This window comes from Accipiter gentilis, chromosome 1 (genome assembly GCF_929443795.1).
Source record: "Accipiter gentilis chromosome 1, bAccGen1.1, whole genome shotgun sequence".
NCBI lineage: Eukaryota > Metazoa > Chordata > Aves > Accipitriformes > Accipitridae > Astur > Astur gentilis.
In genome coordinates this window covers 36,478,107-36,498,501 of record NC_064880.1, presented here as the reverse complement: position 1 = coordinate 36,498,501, position 20,395 = coordinate 36,478,107, and the positions used below count along the sequence as shown (strand labels likewise).

Below are 20,395 nucleotides of genomic sequence, written 5' to 3'. Positions count from 1 at the left end.
TCTGTTAGTCTGGGGATGAATGAGAACTGCCATCTGAATTCTGAGCTTTGCCTCCTCAGAGGGACATCTAAGGAAGGTGGAGAATAAATCCACCTTCCTTTATATATTCCCCCCAGCCTTTGGAGGTTTCAGTAATGTCCCAAAACTTAAACTGTTCTGCTCATCCAGAATAGCAGAAGAGCTGGCACAGTACCTCCACTTAGTCTAACCGGCAGGGTGGACTGGGTACCTTTATCTCCTGCCACCTTGCACCGAAAAAATGCCATTCCCTTTTTCTCTCTGCTCTATAAAGAACACACAATGCAACCAGAAGTTCTTCAAGATTTTTCTTTTATCTTGTTTTTTTTGCATACTGTCAAGAAATGGTATTGCTACACTTTTTAAAAAAAATTTCTTTTGCATAACATTATCCTGACCATGACTTCAGTTTTTAATATCAAAATTAAAGCAACAAAAAAGAAAAGTTTGCATAGTATTCTTTCCCTGTTACTATCTTAAACTGCAACAGTTTCACATACCTACGGCTGAAGCACAGCTCTGCTACATCACACCACACCCTCCCTAATCACAGGGTGGAAGCTCTGTTCTGACTTGGATGTAACGCTCCTCTGCCAATAATTCCTGACACATGAGCTGTCTCAGCTTTACCATGACACTCCTCCAGTCATTCTCTGTTTGGAAACACCTTCAAGAGACATGGCTGGATCTGAAAACATGCAACTTTCCAAACGCAGAGTAAACACATGGGGTGGGAGGGCCACCCGCAAAAAAACAACCCCAAGAAAAATTTTAGCATATCTGTATCATGCCACAAAAATCTATTAGTATAACCATGGCCAGTGCTGATGAGCTCTTCACTCTGTCTGCATTTGCAAAAGATGATTGCTTTTGAAAACCTCAGAGACTTATAACCTGGCAAAGAGCTTGACTTGTAAAACTTTGGCACGAAACTGGTACTAATGGCCAAGTCATCCCTGGCTTTGGATGGCATACCTAAAACACTAGCTCTGTTTCTACTGGGAAAATAGCCACTTCCTGCATGATACATCTTTTGACAGCCTTCTCTATAAAAGATGGACAGACTGGGAGACAGAACTGGCATGTGGTGCCCTGTTTCATCTCCGACACTGACCGCACACCCATCAGACTTGTACCTCTCTTACCCGTGCACTGTTATTCAGCAGTCAAATAACTTCAGTATCAGAGAGTCAGACTTTAGTACTAAACATGACAACTGACTTAATTTAAAAATGTATTATCTTACAGAGAATGGTAATTAAAATCCTCTAATCATAAAATAAGCCAGGGAAAGGTTAGGCTAATGACACTGGAAGAAGTATTGGAGGCCCATGGACAGTGGAGTCAATGCACACAGAAATAACAGAAACCCTAAAGCAGGAGACAAGCTGGAGAACATTCTCTTCAAAATCTTAAATTTCTGAGGGGATTTTTTTGGCATTCCCAGAATTGAGTTTTGCTTTGGGGTCTTCTATCATGAGAAGCAACTTCTGTCTCAGCATATTTGGGCCAAAAAGGTACTATATCAATACCCTGTTGGATAATTTGATGTTACTTTATAAAAGCTAGATCCCAATAACCTTGGTCATATCACTCAACATTTTAATCCACATACAGTTCTGTTGAAATAAGAGGACTTAATCTCAGAAGATTAGTCAACATGGGTAAAATTGTCAGATTCTGGTATGAAATTTTGACTCTGATTTTACACAGTGAAGAAAAAAAAAAAAAAATCCATCAGAAAGGGAGAGCTGAGATCCAAATACTGAAGTTAACTGCCTTAAATGAAAAAACCCTCTTCCCTAAGTTGAGTACCTCTGGCTAATCATAAATTATTTCAAACCATCTAGTATTGTGGGAAACATGTATGACTTCCAAAATACATACTATAAATTTTTGGATGAAGTCAAAAGAAACTGGCATGAGAATGGCTTACAAAGACATCAGAAAATACCTAAAGGTTTCTAGCCCCATGATTCTGTGTTATAGCACTTGCAGGTAGTAAATACTTTATTTAAAGCTGCATTATGCTTTCATTAAAAATCCCCATAGTGAATTGTACAAACTTCTCTGAAAGCGTTATTTGTGCTTACATTTCCCATCATTGTCTCAAGATAAAGATCATTTTTTTTAAAAAAAGTGAGAGTAAACCTGTCCACCTGTTTGAATAAAATGTTCATAAAAATCTATTTTAAGAATAAATATTTTTTTGTTGTTTGTAGATAACTGAAAGCAGCTAAATTTCAAATGATGAAACCTCTTCTGTGGTGCATTGGAAACACTCTCCTCACAAATGTAAAGAGGAAGAAAAAATGGAACAAGAATTATCCACAAGTATTGGATTTTGCATATGTAATATCTAAAACCAGCAGCAATGAAGAAAAAATTTAAAAAGGCATTACTTTGTGATTTGCCAGAAGTTGGTGCTCCATCTTACTGAACACAGATCTAGTCATAGGAATCCTTTTTTTTCTGACCTTCCAGCTTCTCTTGCTCCTCACTGTGTCCATAAATGAAGCCAAATGCTGTGAAAGCTCTAACTCACGTTAAAAAAAATGCGAAGCAGACTGGCTATTTAATATGGCCAACTGCTCTGAGAAGACCCCATAGCATTTGCCTTCCCTGATGCCAGTTCAAGATCTGAATGCTGATAGTGGGGACTGCTGCAATTGAAAGCCTAACTGCAATTTTTGGCTGCTCTTCCATACATGTGACCCGAGTACTACTGTGTTCATTGCTTCGAGAACACAATGACTGATGGTCATCAGAAGGAGGGTCATGAGAAAGAGATAAACCTTCACGGGAGCCAAGTATGATCTATCGATCCCCCTCCCACCAAAGAATGCACATAGCCCTTGCTCTCTTCAAAATTAAATCTGAAATTTATTTCTTCAGCTTACTTTTCCTCATATTTTTCACAAATAGGCAAGAGATTCTCTCTCTTGCATGTACAAACATGTATACAATAGATAGATAGATATAAACAAAAAATCCAACAAGGCCTACAGACCAGTCAAGCAATCTTTTTTGTGGTCCAGGCAGGAAGGGAGAGTCATTTTTATTGTTTAACTGTTGGGAAGTGTGCAGACGTGGTGATGAAGGGGATCATTAATCATTCAGTGCCTTCTGTATGTGCAAGTCAGAGAAGCACAGGATAAATATTCGGAGTTGGATTCACAGCTAAGAGATAGCTGATGTAAAAGGCTACAACTTACAGTGGACTTACGCTTCTGCAGCTAAGACACCATGTTTACAATGCCCACTCTACTGACACTTAATGAAAGCCAACAGACACTCTCGATGGTTTGTAGATGTTTGTTGAGCTGCTGCTATGGAGGCATTCTGTAACCGCAAGCTTTCCCGTGCTTTAACAGCAGGTCAGTGATTTAAAACCTGGCTGTGGAAAGTGCTGAACATCTCCTGCCCTGAATCACCCTCCTCTAGGGCTAATGTTTTTACAGATGAAAGGTGTGAATGCAATATTAGTCCAGAGAGTAAATGCTTCCTTGTCGTACACACATTGTGCACAAATGTACATTAGAATTAAGTTTTCATTTTTTCAGTGTCTACCCAAATACATACCAGGTGATACCATAAATGCAAAACCAGAATGGATGCTCTTATGTTGGACTTTGTGTTTACATCCTTGACTTTACATGGCTAATTTTATCAACTTTTCAATAAACTCTTTCAGATATTAAAAAATACAACAAAATAGTTTTAAAATACTATTCTTCTAATCAGTTTTCAATTAAACTGCATCTTTTAGTGACTTTCATTGCTTATTTTCTAGTGACAAAGCACATGGGACTAATGGATTCTGACATTAAAACATCACCTTAACGATAGAGCAAGCCTGTACAGCTAGAAACTTTAGCCAAAAGCTGTGGAATGAAAAAAAAGTTGTGCAACCCAACTTCATTTAAAGAGAAACGAAATATATACTCTTCACCATCCTGTCTTCACTTAAACACAGTGCTCAGGGTTATATTTCTTTAATAATTTATACAAGGTTTATAATTTGTCACAGGAGAATATTTTGAGTGATTTTAAGTAGCATTTTTCTTTTCTATTCCAATGTTGCTTCTTAAAACTAAGTAGCAATTACAAACTATGAGAATTAGAGCAGTAAAAGCTTCTAATCTTTGATCTAAATGGGTAAAATCTTGGTTCCTCTTCCTTCAGTATGACAATCAGGAGTAACACCAGCACTGTGACCTCTCAATAACCTTCAGCAGCGTTTTTTCAGACTGTTGTTCATGGGTGATTTCTAAAGGATCTGTGGAAGATAACTAAGAAATGTGAGTTTATGGTCAAGTGGCTTAAATTCACTATATAGAGATCTGCAGTGCTGGATACTTTGTAAAGATAAGCAAATAGAAAAAGCTCAAAAATGACTGCCACAAGATAGCTACTTCAAGGCTCTATTTTCACTCCTCTCCTGCACTAGAAAGATGTCCAAGATCACAGTCATTCCAAACAGTAGTTTCTACCATACCTGGTGGACCTCTTCCTAGTCTACAGTGAAAAGCACAAGCCGGAGCAGGGCTCTCACGCCTGTCTTCAATTTCCTCCCTAAACCAGAATCTGAGTGACCAGTATCTTTACCATAAGTGGGAAGAGGAGGGTGGGTCATGGATAATCTATGATTTTGGGTCACCACCTTAACCCACCATTCCTGACGCAAAAATGGTACGGGCTGCTCAGCAAAAATGCTCTCTAGCTTACGTCCATTAAAACAAAATCACCCATTATTTTTCAATAAAAGAAGCATTAAATAATCCATAAAGCCTACATAACATGCATAAAACTTCTGTAGCTTTTTAACTTCTATATTTTTCATTTTAAATGTAAGAGACAAATACACTCAGACTTACGCATACCTTATGTATTCTACAGCACAACTGCTTTATGTAATTATTTATATAATTATTCTCACATATCACCACGCAGCTACATGCTGCTGTGATAGGAAGGAGATGCCTTTTCATGATTTTGCCCAGCAGATCATTGCTACAACCGTTATGGGTCCAACACAAGACAAAAAGACAGCAAACATTAAGTATCATCTTCAGGGGAGGGAGGCTAAGTATGCTGCTCTGTCCTCACTACTCATCTTCTGTGTCCTGGGGCTCCTTATACTAGTCTAGTGTCTGTTTCCTCCAATTCACATCATAAGGTTACGTTTCACATGAGAATAAAAAAAAGCTTTAAATATCACATTATTAACTGGTGATTAACTCCTTAACAGCATTAAGGAGAAAAGTAGAACTAAATGCAAAAGTTATTTCAAGATTATAACAATCAGGTAATAAATACACAGTTGAGAAGAGAACGGAATACAAAAATCAAAGTCCTAAGAAAAATGGGCAGAAAATCATAGTCCATAAACCAGAACAAACTATCACAATAACTTACATAACAAAAGTGCAGACCCCAGCTAGAACAAATGGTGAAACTAATACATCACTCCTAGGAGTTTCAGGATTAGACCAACTTGCAGTGCATTTGAAATTGCTCTCTGAGCTAATCTTCTTTCTTACTGAAGACAAACAAGGACACACTAAATATTGAATAGATTTCATTAATCTAATATGGAGCAGAGAAATAAAGCCTGAATAGCTTGTTACATCTGGGTTCAGCTTGCCCAGTATCATCAATGCCCAGTCACTCACTCAATTCTAGAGTCGACGCTTCTGTGACTGCCCTGTGCGACCCTTGGCCGTCTCAGATTCTTAGAGGTTTTTCTGTTCTGTCTTCTCAGGCTCCTGAGGAGGTTTCACCTGTGCTTCCCATGTGTTTAACTCATTCTTCCATTTAAACCCAAACTTAGTTAAAATAACAAAGCTGCATTATGAAAGCATGTTTTTGTTGAACAGATGTTCTTCCTCCCACACCTATTTCATTACAGGCCCGTCTCTCCTACCCTCCTCATCCTGATAACAGTGTTTTTATAGCCAGCTCCCTTTGCTGATTTTAGCCAAGTTTCTAGGACACAATGTTTGAATTTAAACATAGTTCCAGTTCTACAATTTTATTTTGCATGTATTTGAACTTGCTCCTCTATAACCCCGAAGGATGCTAATCTATTTCAAAACATTTTCCTAACCTGTGTTTGTCCAAGAGCTTTCCCACTACATCCACTTTTCTCTGTGCAGGTAGTCCAAGACCACAGTTGCCCCTGCCCTGCTTTTTGGCAGACTGCAGCATATTATTATGCATAAGCTCCATCCTGTAATACGATTGCATTATTGGACATGTGCTTGCTACGTGGTGAGGAATTCCAGGAAGAATTTGAACTCCATGAAAACCTTTCCAAGGAGCAATACAGCTTCACAGCACCAGCATGGAGAAGTAGGGTCTTTAATAAACAAGGTTCTTGCGACTCCCTTATGCACCTAATTATTTGTTGCATTTTTCAGCGTCATGGAGAATGTGACTCATCTTGCTTAACTCTAAATGTCTGAAAGTCAGTTATCTATTTCTGAGCAACTCATCTAGACACTCTTTGTAACCGCAAGGACAGCTGACAGCAAAGATACATCAGTCTCTGGAGGTGTGTGCTGCTTTATCTGTTCTAGACAGAGAGCCTAGATGCCTACTTTGCCAAGTAAGCATTAGAAGTTAAAGCCGTGAGGTGGGTTACATCTTGAGACCCCTCTTTAGTTTCCACTTTCTGACAGTCACCGGTTTCGTGCACATTTCTTGTTCTTAGTTAATGACAATTTTCTGGTAAATGTTTTCCTCCACACTGCAGAAACCATTCTTACAATTCCATGCAGCAACTTTTTATTTCTACCTGGTTGAACCTGATCATAAAGATGCAACTCCAGCTTCAGCAACAGCCCACCAGAGACAGAGCATGATTAGCAGTGACATGCTTGACAGCTCCTTCATTGAGAACAGGATAATGAAAGTGAAAATAAAAATGAGCAAACTAAAAAGCACTAATAAGAGGTTCTGTTACAGATTTTTACTGGCTCTAATTGAATAAAGCTCCTATATGTCAATTTGAACTCTTGATTTCTCCATACTTTTTACTCTTAATTATGTCTGAGCCATAGCAGCACTATAAAACTGGTCATGAAGGGTGGATCAGACCACAGTCAGCATTCAGAGAAAATCATTCCTTGATCTTCTTGCCCCTAAAGGGATTTTCCATCTCATAAAATACAGATTGCTAAATATATGAAATAGAAAAGTAAATGTTACAGCCCCTACGTATAACAAAGTTTTAACTAAATAATCTCGGCAATCAATCCCAATGCAAAGGGTCTGCAAAAGCCAAGCCAGGGAAGTCAAAACCCTGCATCAGTGTTGGTGAAGGGAGTGGTTTCCTGTGCTCTGAAGCAGCTTTCCATTTTTACTGCAGCACAGACTGCCTCAAACTGGAGTAATCTTTCAGGGATAACGCATGTATATAGATTTACTAAACAAGCCATATCTTTGTCTGCCTGCCGACGGCTGCTTTAGTCCTCCTTGGTGTCATGGTCTGGCTGCAGAGAACATTTCACCAGTGGGATAAAGGTGGCTTCAGGAACCGCATCAACAATGTAATTTGTAAAATTCCCACTTGGGATTCTCAATAAAATGGTTACCAAAGGCTGCCTGGAATGTCAGACATGTATTCTTTCCTCCTTTGTTGTCCTATTTTCTTTCTATAAAAGAAAAGAAACTATTCTGCTCTATTCTGCTGCTCTGAATTTCCTTTCCTCATTTTTAAGTGTTTATGGAATATACATTTTGTCTCTTAGAAACAGTGCTGACAAAGCAGACAAACCAATGAGGAACTTGGTGTGACAACAAAATCGCACTACATAGCTTCTCTGCATTTTGCCTTGCACGCTATTTCTAGAAGCAGCATTCTTCGTTGACCTCCTTCCGTCTTCCTGAAGAACCTCAAAGCCTACGTTGACTTGAGAGCCATGGCCCCCCAGTGAAAGAAAGTGCCTGGCATTAAGGCACTGCTGCAGAACCTGGTTTTTTTCTAATCAACTGTTTTTTTGAAAATTACTTCAAAAAAAAATTATCAACAGATGGCAAAAATAGTCCATTTTTTGCCTCTCTCAAAAATACCCTGGCCATGGACAATCAGCCAAATTCTCTCCTGATAGGCATACAACACATACTTGTCTCCTAACTTCAACTGGGATTATGTGGGATGTAAATTTGTGCATAGCTGGCTTAAGGCATTTTAGCTGCTTGTCTACCTGCTAGGAGAGAATACTACTAGATTCCTAGAAAAGGTTTACAGTAGAAAAGTCCTATACTGTGTTCCAAGTGAGCAAGTATTACAGTCATCCAACAAGACACAGTTTCATTTTAAAAAGCCTGCCTCTGAATGAGAAGCCAGATACAATGATCAGTGTAACAGGCCTCCTCCATGTAAGCAGTAACCCATTCATACATCTTGTTAGAAATATATGCAACATACCAGTAACTCCTGCTGGTGTCTTTATGAATTTTCCATTAAAATGAGCAATCACTGCTTCACATTTTTCGGTTGACTCCATCCTAAGAAAATAAAGAATAATTTACATAAATTAAACACTCATCCAGATTCCCATGTTTGAGATTTTTTAAAAATATATTTCCTGCTTTTTCCTGCTTCACTTTTGTGGCTTGCTTTCCCATGTGTGAGCAATAGAGAAGATGTTTTGTAAGAACACACAATTTCAGAAAAATAAAACTAAACTCAGTTAACATTTTTTTGCACTCTGAGGCCAAAGTCAGTGCCAAACTGCAAATACAATACCCTTATTTACTTAGAAATTAGGCAGAACATAACTTGGACAGCTTTAGTACAAAGTACCTATGCTGTCTTGAAGGAAGCAGAAAGACTGATCCACAATCATTCATAACTGAATCCTTAGAGCCCATGATGCATACAGCAAATGTTAATGCCACTTTTGATAGAGAATTCTGAAGTGTCTGTACAGTTTAAGAGTAATAAACTCCAATATAAACATGCCTGACTGCATGACCCAAACTGCCTTTGCAGCTTTTAGCTTATAGGTGTCATCCCAACTAAATGATGTACCTGTGTCTTACTGAATTGTCTCCAAATTATGTTCAAAGCAGGAACCAATAACTGAATAGCTGTGATGGCTACTGAGAATTTATCCAGCATCCTGAACAGGTTTGTGCACTTACGTTGTCAAAACTAGACTTAATAGACTGGGTGGACTACTGGCGAGCTACTGCTAGTCTGGGAGTGGCTCGGCAGGTTGCAGCTACATCCTTACATTGCAGCGTAGATGTGTCGGTCCTAACCGCCAGCTTGGACTAAGTTGCAACGAGACATGCAAGTATAAAAAGATTTATTTTAAAAAGAAGAATGTATTTTGCAGATGTCTGCAAGATGACGTTTGGATAACATTGAACAGAGATTTTCTTTTTATTTGTGTATTAAGTTCTGTAATTCAGGTCCACAAATTAGGCCAATGACCTCAGCAGCAACGAAGCAGTACTAAAAATTACTAAGTCTTGGCACCTTTTTAATTCTGATAGCCTTTCTGCATAGGCTGACAAAACAGTCTTAGACAACAACCAAAATCATCAAAATGCCAGACTGAACAAGAAAGTTTCCTCATGGTTTCAAAAATATCTTCTAGAGAATTTTCAGAAGTTTTGGATTGTTGGATCTGCATCAAAGAAATCTATTATTTTTTTTTTTTCTCATATGAAACAAACAATATAATTCAGTTTCAGACTGAAGTCTGGACTTGATGAAATATATTACCCCTTATTAACCTAATAAAATGCTCCCAAAGGCAAGAAATTAAAATCTTTATTTAATGTCTACATGTTTCTTGGACAATTTTAACTTTAACTTCCTATATCTACCTTGCAGAAGGGGAGAAATTCTGATGAGATATGACAGCAATGTGTATTCTATAAATTATGTATAATACGTGTATGTGTATAAATAACTATGTATATAAAAATAACTTCATGTTTATGTATGTATATAAAACATACAATGTATAATACAGAACCTATTGAGAAAATACTTTAAAGCTAATTTTTTTAATGTCTTCAATACAAACAGGGTTTTGGATACACACAAGTCTTTTGGACTTTTACATACAATTCTAAAACTCTTCCAGCTATATTAGAATAAAAGCATTCCTAAAAACCCACTGATTCAAGGTAGAGTTGGTAAGCAAGTTTAGGGAGAAAACACTGAATAAATTCATAATGCCTACTGAATTTTAGCTTGGGTGTTACTGAATTCTGCCCTTCATAGTACCAAAAAGTGAAAGCTGCATTTAAGAAAGTATCACTATCTTTCAAAATTAGTAAATATAGCTTTTGTATATATATTGCTTTGTACATCATCCAAAACCACATACACACATTCTGTGTATAGTGGTATGGAGTTCACACTGAAATATTTATGCATATGCTAATATGAAAAAAATACAAGTGTATAATAAAAATGCCCAATTAAATTTACACCAAATTTATTAGAAATAGTTATTGATTTATTTGAAGGGGACAGGCAGAAATTTTGGTAGAAACCAAACTTGCTGGTTTTGCACTCTTAAATAAAAGAATATCATCCCATTGTTTCTAATTTTGTTTCTTTGTTGTATCTTCTTGAAATTGGACAGTCTGCCAAGCAAATATATTGGCGGGGGGGGTGGGAAGCACAGAAATTTAAGATAAATAAATAAAAAATCACAGCGCTGTGAACTACCCATAGCCGACTCATAGGGAAACGAATCCCTAAAAATTTTGGCTTCATCAGGAGATATAATTTGCTCAGTTCTTTTCTGGGCACTAATTTTAGATTCTGCTATTGGTTCAAATACAGAGCTATTGTAATACTGGCTGAACATCTGTATTACTGGAATTTGACTGTTGACCGAGATTTTATAATATATTTTGAGAACCCCAATTCTTTGCTCAAAGCATGCCCCTACCTTTGATGATAGAAATGTCCAATCTAAAGCCTCCAAATTGAGTGCCTTACTGGGTTTAAAGCAGGACTTATTGAGAGAAAGAAAAAACATTAGAAGGGCACAGAACAGGCTTCGATAAAGAGACCCCAGAACAAATAACTGAATTAACTAGAGAAAAAGTAGACTTACATGGACAGAATATTTGGGAGGCATCTACTAAATTATGGAAAATATTTGTTCTTGTTAATTTGGGAGAGATATTTGACCGAGCTGTCAAATATTTCAAGGTGAGATTTACTGTAAGTGAATAAAAATACTTTCTTTCCCACATGACAATAGGTTAATGAGCCATAAAATTCAAATGGCTGATGTTCAAAGGGCAATGACGAGCTGAGGAGCTAATGAAGAAATTAGTTTCTCAGAGGAACTAATGAAGAAAAAGAAAGAAAAGGAAAAAAAAGGGGGGGGCGGGGTGTAGGGGTTGTGGTTCTTCCTTATGGTCTCCTTTCTTGAACTCAAGCCTCAAAAGCCAGGAAAGTCACAGGAAAAGTCTACGAAGCACTGTATAACTCTTGCTTACTGGTTCAGGGATAGAGGAGAAAGGAGAAATACAGGGAAGAGGAGGAAGCAGTGGAGAGTGAAATCTTATTTTAGATAGTTGTCCAATAAGAACAATAGGTTCACATTTACCTATCTAAGTGAGATGAGACATGGCCATATTTGCTTTACCAAAGGAAGAATTAACAAAACCCTGCTGGCATCTCCATCTAGATATCTCCCTTTTCTTTATAAGCTTGATCATTTCAATAATTTCTGACTTTTCCTCATATTCTGGTCTTTTCAATTAAAAAAGGAAAAAAAGCTGCCAGCATGGCTAATGCCACTGAAGTACCTTGCAAAGCCAACACCACGGCTTGTCCCACTCGAGTCGCGCAGTATCCTCGTAGAGATAACCTGCCCAAATGGTTTCAGCATGTTCTCAAGCTCCTGCTCATCCATTGAAAGCGGCAAATTGGAAATGTATAAGTTAGTCGGGTCTTGTTCTTGTTGCTGAAAGAAAATTAAAAACAATTGTTATTGGTTTTGCCACTGGAAAGACATTTTGAATATAACAACAATTACATATAACTGCTAGTACAGATTTTTACTTCTCAGGCCCCTTTCTAAAGGCTGCTCTTCCCCAGTACTAGTGACCTCCATCTTCTGTCACTGTATACAGCATTCCTGAGAAAGCTCCCCCCCTCCTATTACTGCTGACAATGACATTTTTAAGTGGAGATAAAGGTGAATAATTGACCAGTTTATAGTCCCCATTACAACTTCATGTTTCAGATTTTTCTGAAAGGAAAAAAAGAAGGCAAAAATAAGATAAAAGGAAAGAAGTTAACAGACAAGGAAATACAAGACTGGTGAAAAGACCTAAATAAAGCCATATGTAAATTTAAAAGAGAAAAGATTGGAATGACAATTTGAAAATAATACAAGGAAAAAAGGAGACAATGCATTTAAGAGTATGTACATTGCCAAAATATTACCACAAGAATAGGCTGATGCACACAGAAGTGAGTGAGACACTGTCATCTTCTCCCACACACGAACGTTTTTGAGTTTTCACCAAACTTTTACATTATGCATTCAGACAATACAAAAGTCTTCCAAAAACTTTCTCTAGAAACAGACAAAATGACAGAGTAGGGCAGCCAGGAGATGAGTGATTAGGGAAGAAACAAATGTACTCACGTCTTTGCCATTCCCCTGACCTTAGGCTACCTACTTTGTGTGATCTATGTATGTACCACAAAATTCCACCTCAATCAAAAAGCCATTTTTGTTGAAATCGATTCTTTCCAGTGTTTGTCTACAGATTCTCCAGCTGTGGTTAGGGAGCATCTCTTTCGTACTGCTAATTACTGACCATGCTCCATGATGAAATATATTCTTAATCTATACAGATCTATATGACTTGGCCCTTATAGTTGTGCAAAATCTTGATGTCGTCACTGTGGCTCCCTGTATAGATCTAAGTCTCTGCAGGGTGCTTTACATTCAATAGAACTTTTTTGGCACTAGGAATGATATGATCTGAAACAAATTTTGTTGGCATAGTCCTCAGCATATTTTCATTCTGCACAAGAGGGACTTACAGGGAAGTCTGAATCAAACCAGAAAACAAAAAACAAAACCACAACACTTGCCTACTGAAATTAAAGCATTTATTAAAGTGATTATAGCTGAATGGGTGGTGATAACTTCTTATGCAGATTAGGCATCAATTTGTCCTATCTGCCCTTATATTAACAATATCTCAGTACCTTTGGTAGCATATTGCATAATTTAATAACTTGCTACCCTGGATATCACCTCTCAGTTGGGGTTGGTTTTTCCTAGGACAAAAAAAGAAAAGGAGCCCGGGCTGGTGGGGGGGGAGGTCATGCCTTTTAAGCACAGAAATGAATTATTCTGTTCCAAAAACTATGGAAACTTAAAAATGGGGAAGCAAATTCTAGGCTTACGGGCCTTCACTATTTGCATTTTTAGCCCGAATGTCACATTTGGTTATAAAGGACTAATGTTTTGAAGTTTTCTGTAAGGGTTTTTTAAGAAATTTCAGCATCAAAGGACCTATAAAAGGGAAACGTGCTCCCATTACATCTTCCTGATCTGCATGCTATGCCACTGATGTGATTGTAATTCCTCGGCACACTGAAATCCCACACACCTTACAAAACACAAACTTTTCCAAGTGCCCAAGTGTTGTCCTTGTCAGTCCCTTTACAGTCCATTACAACTGGCATTTGACTACCACGTAAGTTTTTCCTTTTGTTATCTAGTGGAAACATCCCCCCTCCCAAAATAATACTGAATCTATACAGTACACATAGAAGTTTGTGATTTAAATTATTTTAGAAAACCTGACTTCTTTTTCATATTAGAAAGTCAGCAGAAAGAGTAGACCAGAAAATGGATTCACTGAGAGGCCAGAGCTGACATTAATATTAATTTCTGGGCAGTGTTCAAACATGAGGGCAAGCCTATGTTACAGTAGTTACATTTTTGACATACAGTTCAAATTTCCTCATGTAGGAGATGTGAGATGAAGACAGCTTTCATGTTTTTAGAATTAGTTTGTTACTTAGGTTGTATTAGCCAATTTTGTTTTGCACCTTGAGATATGTAGGCTTACTTCCTCCTTTAATGAGCGCTATTAGCAAAAGGTTTATAGGAGGTTTCAGCCATGGACATTACAAAATTGCATTTGTAGCTACAGTATAATTTCCTGAAACTACGAATAGTATTTGAAAGGAAAAATTTTGCATTATTTACTTTTTATTATAAACTGTAAAATATACTGCGCACAAATACCCTAAAACTTCCCTCAATAACCTAAAAGAGTATACAAGCTGGAAAATCAGATCCTTGGCATATTTTAATCTAATTTGGTAGTGTTTTTATTCTATAATAACAGAAAGTCTGAATTATATTATAAGAATGTTCTCATTAAAAAGCCTAACAACATTTGGAAAGATAAAAAAAGGCCCCATTTTGTTCACACTAATAAAAAAGTAATTTACATGCGAAGAAAGAAATGGGTATATTCAGAAACACCTAATAGAGAAAGAAACTCAGTCAACTGCAGAATGTTAGAGCAGCTTGTTTTATTTGGGTAACTGGGTAGATCACGTTCCCCTTCTCTTGGGCTCCTATTCCAGCATAGGGGTTACCATACTTTTGCATTATACAGGCAGTGTATTCAGGATGAGAGATCATGAGCTTTCCTTGCCAAAAGGGACACAAAGACCTACTGCAATTCACTGTAACACATGAAGATCTTCCTCCATACACGCTGGGAAGCTAATTCTTGTTCCTATCTACCCAGCAGAGAAAGCTTCATGACATAAAATCATGTAACAACTTTGTTAGATAAAGGAATGCTTAACTTTAAAGAGTATTAGTGACTTTACCACTACCACACATTGCAAATCCCTTAGGAACTGGGGGGCGGGGGGAAGTGCATCTGAGGAAATTGTTCTAAGGAAATTGCTTTCTCTGAACAGAGATCATTTTGTGATGGAAAAAATTGACTTGTGGCCCATGAAACAATCCGTATTTTGCATTAGTAACTATTCGGTTTTGGTCAGGTACATGCTGAACAGGTGACTGGAAAGGACTTAGTTCTGCTTTTCTGACCCTTTCTCTATGTCACTGTCTATTACAGCCTGAATCCTCCCAGGGATTCAATTATTTCTGCTTTTGATCTTCTTACGGGACATACTGACCATAGTGGAAAAAGGGAAGTTTGAAGATACTTCTACACACGTCCATAGCTAGAGCTGGTAAAGATGGCAGAAATGGGAGAGGGAAAGCAAAAAAGCAGCCAATGGATGAGGATGTCACACTGAAATCCTGGAACACAAGTTGAAATTTCATTAATCTGTAATTCTCCCAGAACAAAATAGTTGAAATGCCAACAACCACATTCCACAGTGCACCAAGGCTATACCTGCACTGCAGGCGCAAACCCGCAGCTGCCCTGGGGAGCAGCAGCACTTGAGCTTTAAGGACAAATCACAGAATCATACAATATCTCACATTGGAAGGGACCCGTAAGGATCATTGAGTGCACCTAGGTCAGAATAGATTAATTTAATCCACTTCTTGACTTTGCAAGGGGGGGGGGCGGGGGGGGGGGGAGGGGGGGAGGAGAGATAAAAAGAAAAAAAAGACTGTCATTGGTTCTCAGAAGAGCTCATTTACAATACTAAGATAATACTGTTGGGGTAGACCTAAAGCAAGACTGAACTCTTTCTAGAGTGTATTTGGAATTTTATACAGTTTGGCAGCAGAAAAATTATATCTATGAATGTGCAAAACACCTGTCCTCCTCCTGCTAATTACTTACGTTACCATGCAGCTTCTGTCATCTCCACAAGACTACTAAACCTTAAAACAGCTATCTGGGTACATTTTGGGAGATCATAAGCAGCAACTCATTTCCTTCCCCTTAGAACACGCTAGATTTCCAAGCTGACTTCCAAATGGCAACCACAACTAGGACTCCCCATCCATCTTTATCCTGTCTTACACAAAAGGCACCGTACAAACAGATGTTTGCTTTTATACAAGGTTTTGGCATGGAAAATGGTTAAACAGTTAAAAATTCAGGAAGTTAGAAGAGACAAACTTTTTAACTCCTCCCTCTGTCTCTCTGGCAAACAGCAGTTTAATACATTAAGTTCTGTGACTTCCTTCCTTACTAAAACCTGTCTCACCGTAGTTTAATTCACATGGTTATCACAGTTCTGTTTCAGAAGAGAAAAATAATTCCTTTGATATCTAAGTTTCTAATTTTTATTCTGGAATTCAGCAAAAAAGTGAAACTGGCAAAAATATCTGCAAACATAACTCAGCTCAAACCTTGCCTATACACTGTCATTGTTCTAAGTGCTTTCAAAGGTAGGGTTTTTTCGTGTGCTTGAAATCCATCAAATCATATAAGCTGCCTTCACCTTAAAAATCTTAGATGTCTTGAAATTATTTGTATCATTTTATGGGAATGGCTGAGAAGAACTACTAAAGTCAGTGGAAATCTTCTTACTTTAGGGTAGCAAGCTAACATTTAAATATAAAAAAACCACTGAACCACTGAGATATTTTTTTTAAATTCTACATGATTTAGGAAAACTGCTTAATTTGAGTCTTTTTATGTCATGCAGGGTGTCCTCAGTTAATAGAGCCTTCAGCAGGTCCTGAAAGACACTGAAAGTGCTCAATATTTGCAGATTATGGACAATGTCAGAGAATTTGTGGGCTACTGTAAGTGTCCATATTACCAAGAAAACTAGGAAGTTTTGTTTTTAGCAGTTCACGTCAGCAAGTTTCTATCCATCTTTTCCCACTGAACACCTTTAGCCTCATCCCCAGAACTTCTCTAGCAGAACATAATAATACGAAGATGCAGAACAGTGCTCTTGCAGATTAATGTACTTAGTCCTAAAAAGCACTTACAGCACTAACTTAATAAGCTGACTACAAGACACAGTATTTCTCATGAAAGGGATAGGAATAATTAACCGCTAATGTTCATTTCTGTAGAAAGTGGTGATCAGGAGCCCTACATAATGCAAAATGCTCTGCCATCATCTGAAAGAAATTAACAAAAACCTCCCTGTGCGTGTGGAACTGTTCCTAAATTGCAAGCAAGAAACTTGGCAAAACGATAAGACATCTGTTTTCTCTTGCTCTGTGTAAGGTCAGAGAGAACAGATAGCCATTCAGAAACATGTGACTAGGCACTGCTCACAGCATGGAAGATCCTCTGGCTGATAGGGAAGGGATTAAATGCCTGTCTGCCTTCGTATAGAAACTACTTTAAAATTTACAATTGGCCTGTGTCTCACTGAAATATGTCTGTTTTAGCCACAGTTTTAATACTGTCTGACCACAGACTGTTAACAAGACAATTCAGGGGAAAAAAATCACTACCATAATCTTCACTTGTTCTCCAGAAGTGCATAAACACTATATATGATTAATAAGCTAAACATTTTAATTCATTTTCACAGGCACGTCTGTATTACAAAGAGGCATAAGAACTGTATGAAAAGGAATTTTTAACTACAATAACCACTGTGTTCAAGTTTGCAATCAGACTATCACTACAACCATATGTTCCCTTTTTATTCCTTGGCATTCTTGCTTTCCCCTTGCTAGAAGGGCACCAGGGTGCTCCCTGGGAGTTCTGCATCTTGCTCATGGATGCCAGTGTTTTCAACAGAAAGCTGAATGAGCCCATCACGGTTCATAACAGGGCACTGGACCCTTGTCTGAACAAGCCACAGCACTGCTTAGCAACTGAGATAAGACTTTTGTGGGTTGAAGCTGTGTACTGAAGGGAAGTGGTTGTTAACCGTCTCATTTAAGGCACATGCAATTCCTGAAATGATGGTCATTTAGCCCCCAGGTAAGCAAAATTTGGCTTACCTTCAATTTATTTTATAATGACTTTTAAGAACATTTATGAATAAAAGGTGGAAAATTGATTATATTTACTTAAAATTCTCTATTACAGTAGGTTTTAATACTATTGCCTACAAAAAGTACTACAAACTAGGTAAAAAGAAACCTTTTCTTAACAAGACAGTTGTTAAAAAGTGCTGTAGAAATCTGCTTGAGTTAGCTCCTGTTTGCCTGTCATCTGTTCTTTGGCATTCAGAAGCCCAGATGCAGAATAAAAAAAATGCAACATGCTTACCTTCTCTAGTTTGATTAAGTGCACTAGCTACCATGGTAACCTAAACTTATTTTCTTACTTTACTCTGTAGAATGAAAACTGATTTAATTCTCCAGAAGGTTGCCACAGTGAAGACAAGTACAAAAAGCAATACATTATTAAAACTCATAAAAGTTAGCTGTTTCTCATTTTTGCTAACTCAAAACCATGTTCTTCATCAGCAACATAAAGGAAAACTGCCTTTAATACATTATGTTTAATAGCTGTGGAAAAGCCTCAATTTCTGTTACAGAGATGAAGGCAAGCGGCTAAGCAGCCTTCCCCTCCCAAAAACCCCATACCTGCTGTGAAGTTCACACTTATAGTGTGACAGTTCATCTTTTCCAAATATGCTTGGAAAAAAAGTCACCTGAACCAAGTTTAGAATATTAAAACAACGCTCCTGCGTTGAACTTAATTGGAAAGAAAGATAAAGCTACCAGCACATGTGGAGTGCTTCACAGTTCTGCCTTTTAGCCACTAGCAAACAATACAAAGATTACAAATTCATGTCATCTCTGGGTTCTGGAGGATGAACGTGAACTCAGACAATGGGCTAGTATTTATTGTAAAGTAAAAAGCTTCTCCACGTAATGAGTTTCAGAGAGTTTGGTCTGTTGCTTTGAGGGCCAACAGACTACTCCAGAAAACAGAAACTGTATCTTAAGAATGGTGGAAGAGCCTGTATATGATGGTACAACATACTTTGCATTGTTATCACAGGCATCCTTCTGACACAATTTGAATAAGAAACAATTCTGCAGATAGCCCTAATTTTTTGCACAAGCCTAAAATATCTGAAAATATTTAGTGATTTGTTAATGGGAGAGCTAATACAATATAAGCAGGAGCATGCTTGTGTCAGTGGCAGTGAAGATTTTGAGGAGGAAATTAAAACATTATGAATCTGTGGGGAAATCTTTGAAGGGATAAACAATGAGTCTTCCCCAAAAAACGCACATTAGTACATGGAACAGCATTCCTTGGCTCAAACTAACGAGTTTCATTGACCACAAAAATCTTCCACGTGCATGGACTACTTTCATGGGTTCTATTATAAGTGGCATACGTTTACTAAATGTAAGTTTGTGCTTCCGTAGGAAAAAAATAATTAGGAAAACACAAACTGGAAAAGAATGAATATCACTTGTTTAAGTTATAAATGACCTTGACAATCTTATAGCAAAGTTGTACATATGGAAGAACTAAAATATCATGAATAGAGAAAAAGAATAGAGGAGATATGAAGGAAGGCAAGGTCTTCAACAACATAAAGTCTAGAGGATCAGGCTCATTGACCCTCTAGCAACTGCACTCAGCTTGGATAATTAAATCATTTTAAAGGGAGGACACTATACTAATTTTAAGGACAGGGCTAAAATAAATTGTGAGAACACTAGAACGTATGTTAATCCTTGTGATGCCCAAAGTACATTACAAGCTCTTTGCAAAAAGTGGTAACTCCATACGTAGAACAGTTTTGGTAGATATAAGCCTTTCACTATAATATCTCAGGAATCTGTCAACCTACCATGAGCTAGACAATATGGCTATACAAATGTCACGGCCACACCAGGAAGGAAGTTGTTCAGCACTCAGTGAACTCTGAGCTGCCACAACCAGGCTGGTATTCTAGCCGCCTTGTGTTCTCTACATTGCTGTCAGTACAATGTAGATAGATATTCTCTAGCTGACTTTACCTAGGCTGCAAACACAATCATTCTCCTCCTGGCTTAAGTTTGCTAGACAGAAAGATGAGAAGAACTGTTTTCTATTAACCATTCTTATTCAGTAGTTCTTTTTTACCTTTTTTTATTTACCCATTAGTTTACAGCCAGTAGAATAAGAATTAAATTCAACTTTCCATTTAAAAGGGCCACTTTTCCAATCATCTGAAACACAGTTACTTCAGTAACTACAGTTAACTCAGTTGAATACCATTTGATGAGACAGAACGTTGTCTGAGCACTAACTCACATGCCTTGTGTTAAGTTCACGGTCAAAAACCTATGAGAATTTAAGTGACTCCTATCTCGATAGCATTTAGACCTCACCATCTCTAAAACATCCCTTACAGATTCTCAGTTTTTTAAATCTCCATTCAAAATGCCAATATACAGTAGATTTTCTGTGTGCATCTATCTTCCTATACAAAGGCATCTGCTATCTCCTCTGAACAGTGTAGAAACGTACAGTTATC

At 37.7% G+C, this 20,395-nt stretch overlaps 1 protein-coding gene across 9 annotated transcripts in view; it reads right to left on the bottom strand.

Moving 5' to 3' along the window:
• RBMS1 (RNA binding motif single stranded interacting protein 1) overlaps window positions 1-20,395 on the bottom strand; it is a 149,004-nt gene that overhangs the window by 12,662 nt on the left and 115,947 nt on the right. For all 9 annotated transcript variants that reach the window (XM_049824912.1, XM_049825789.1, XM_049831782.1 and 6 more), the window contains 2 exons: window positions 11,818-11,975; window positions 8,453-8,532 (listed from right to left, as the gene is read on the bottom strand). In XM_049824912.1, the coding sequence (XP_049680869.1) occupies window positions 8,453-8,532; window positions 11,818-11,975 (238 nt within the window). The remainder of the gene's footprint in view (window positions 1-8,452; window positions 8,533-11,817; window positions 11,976-20,395) is intronic.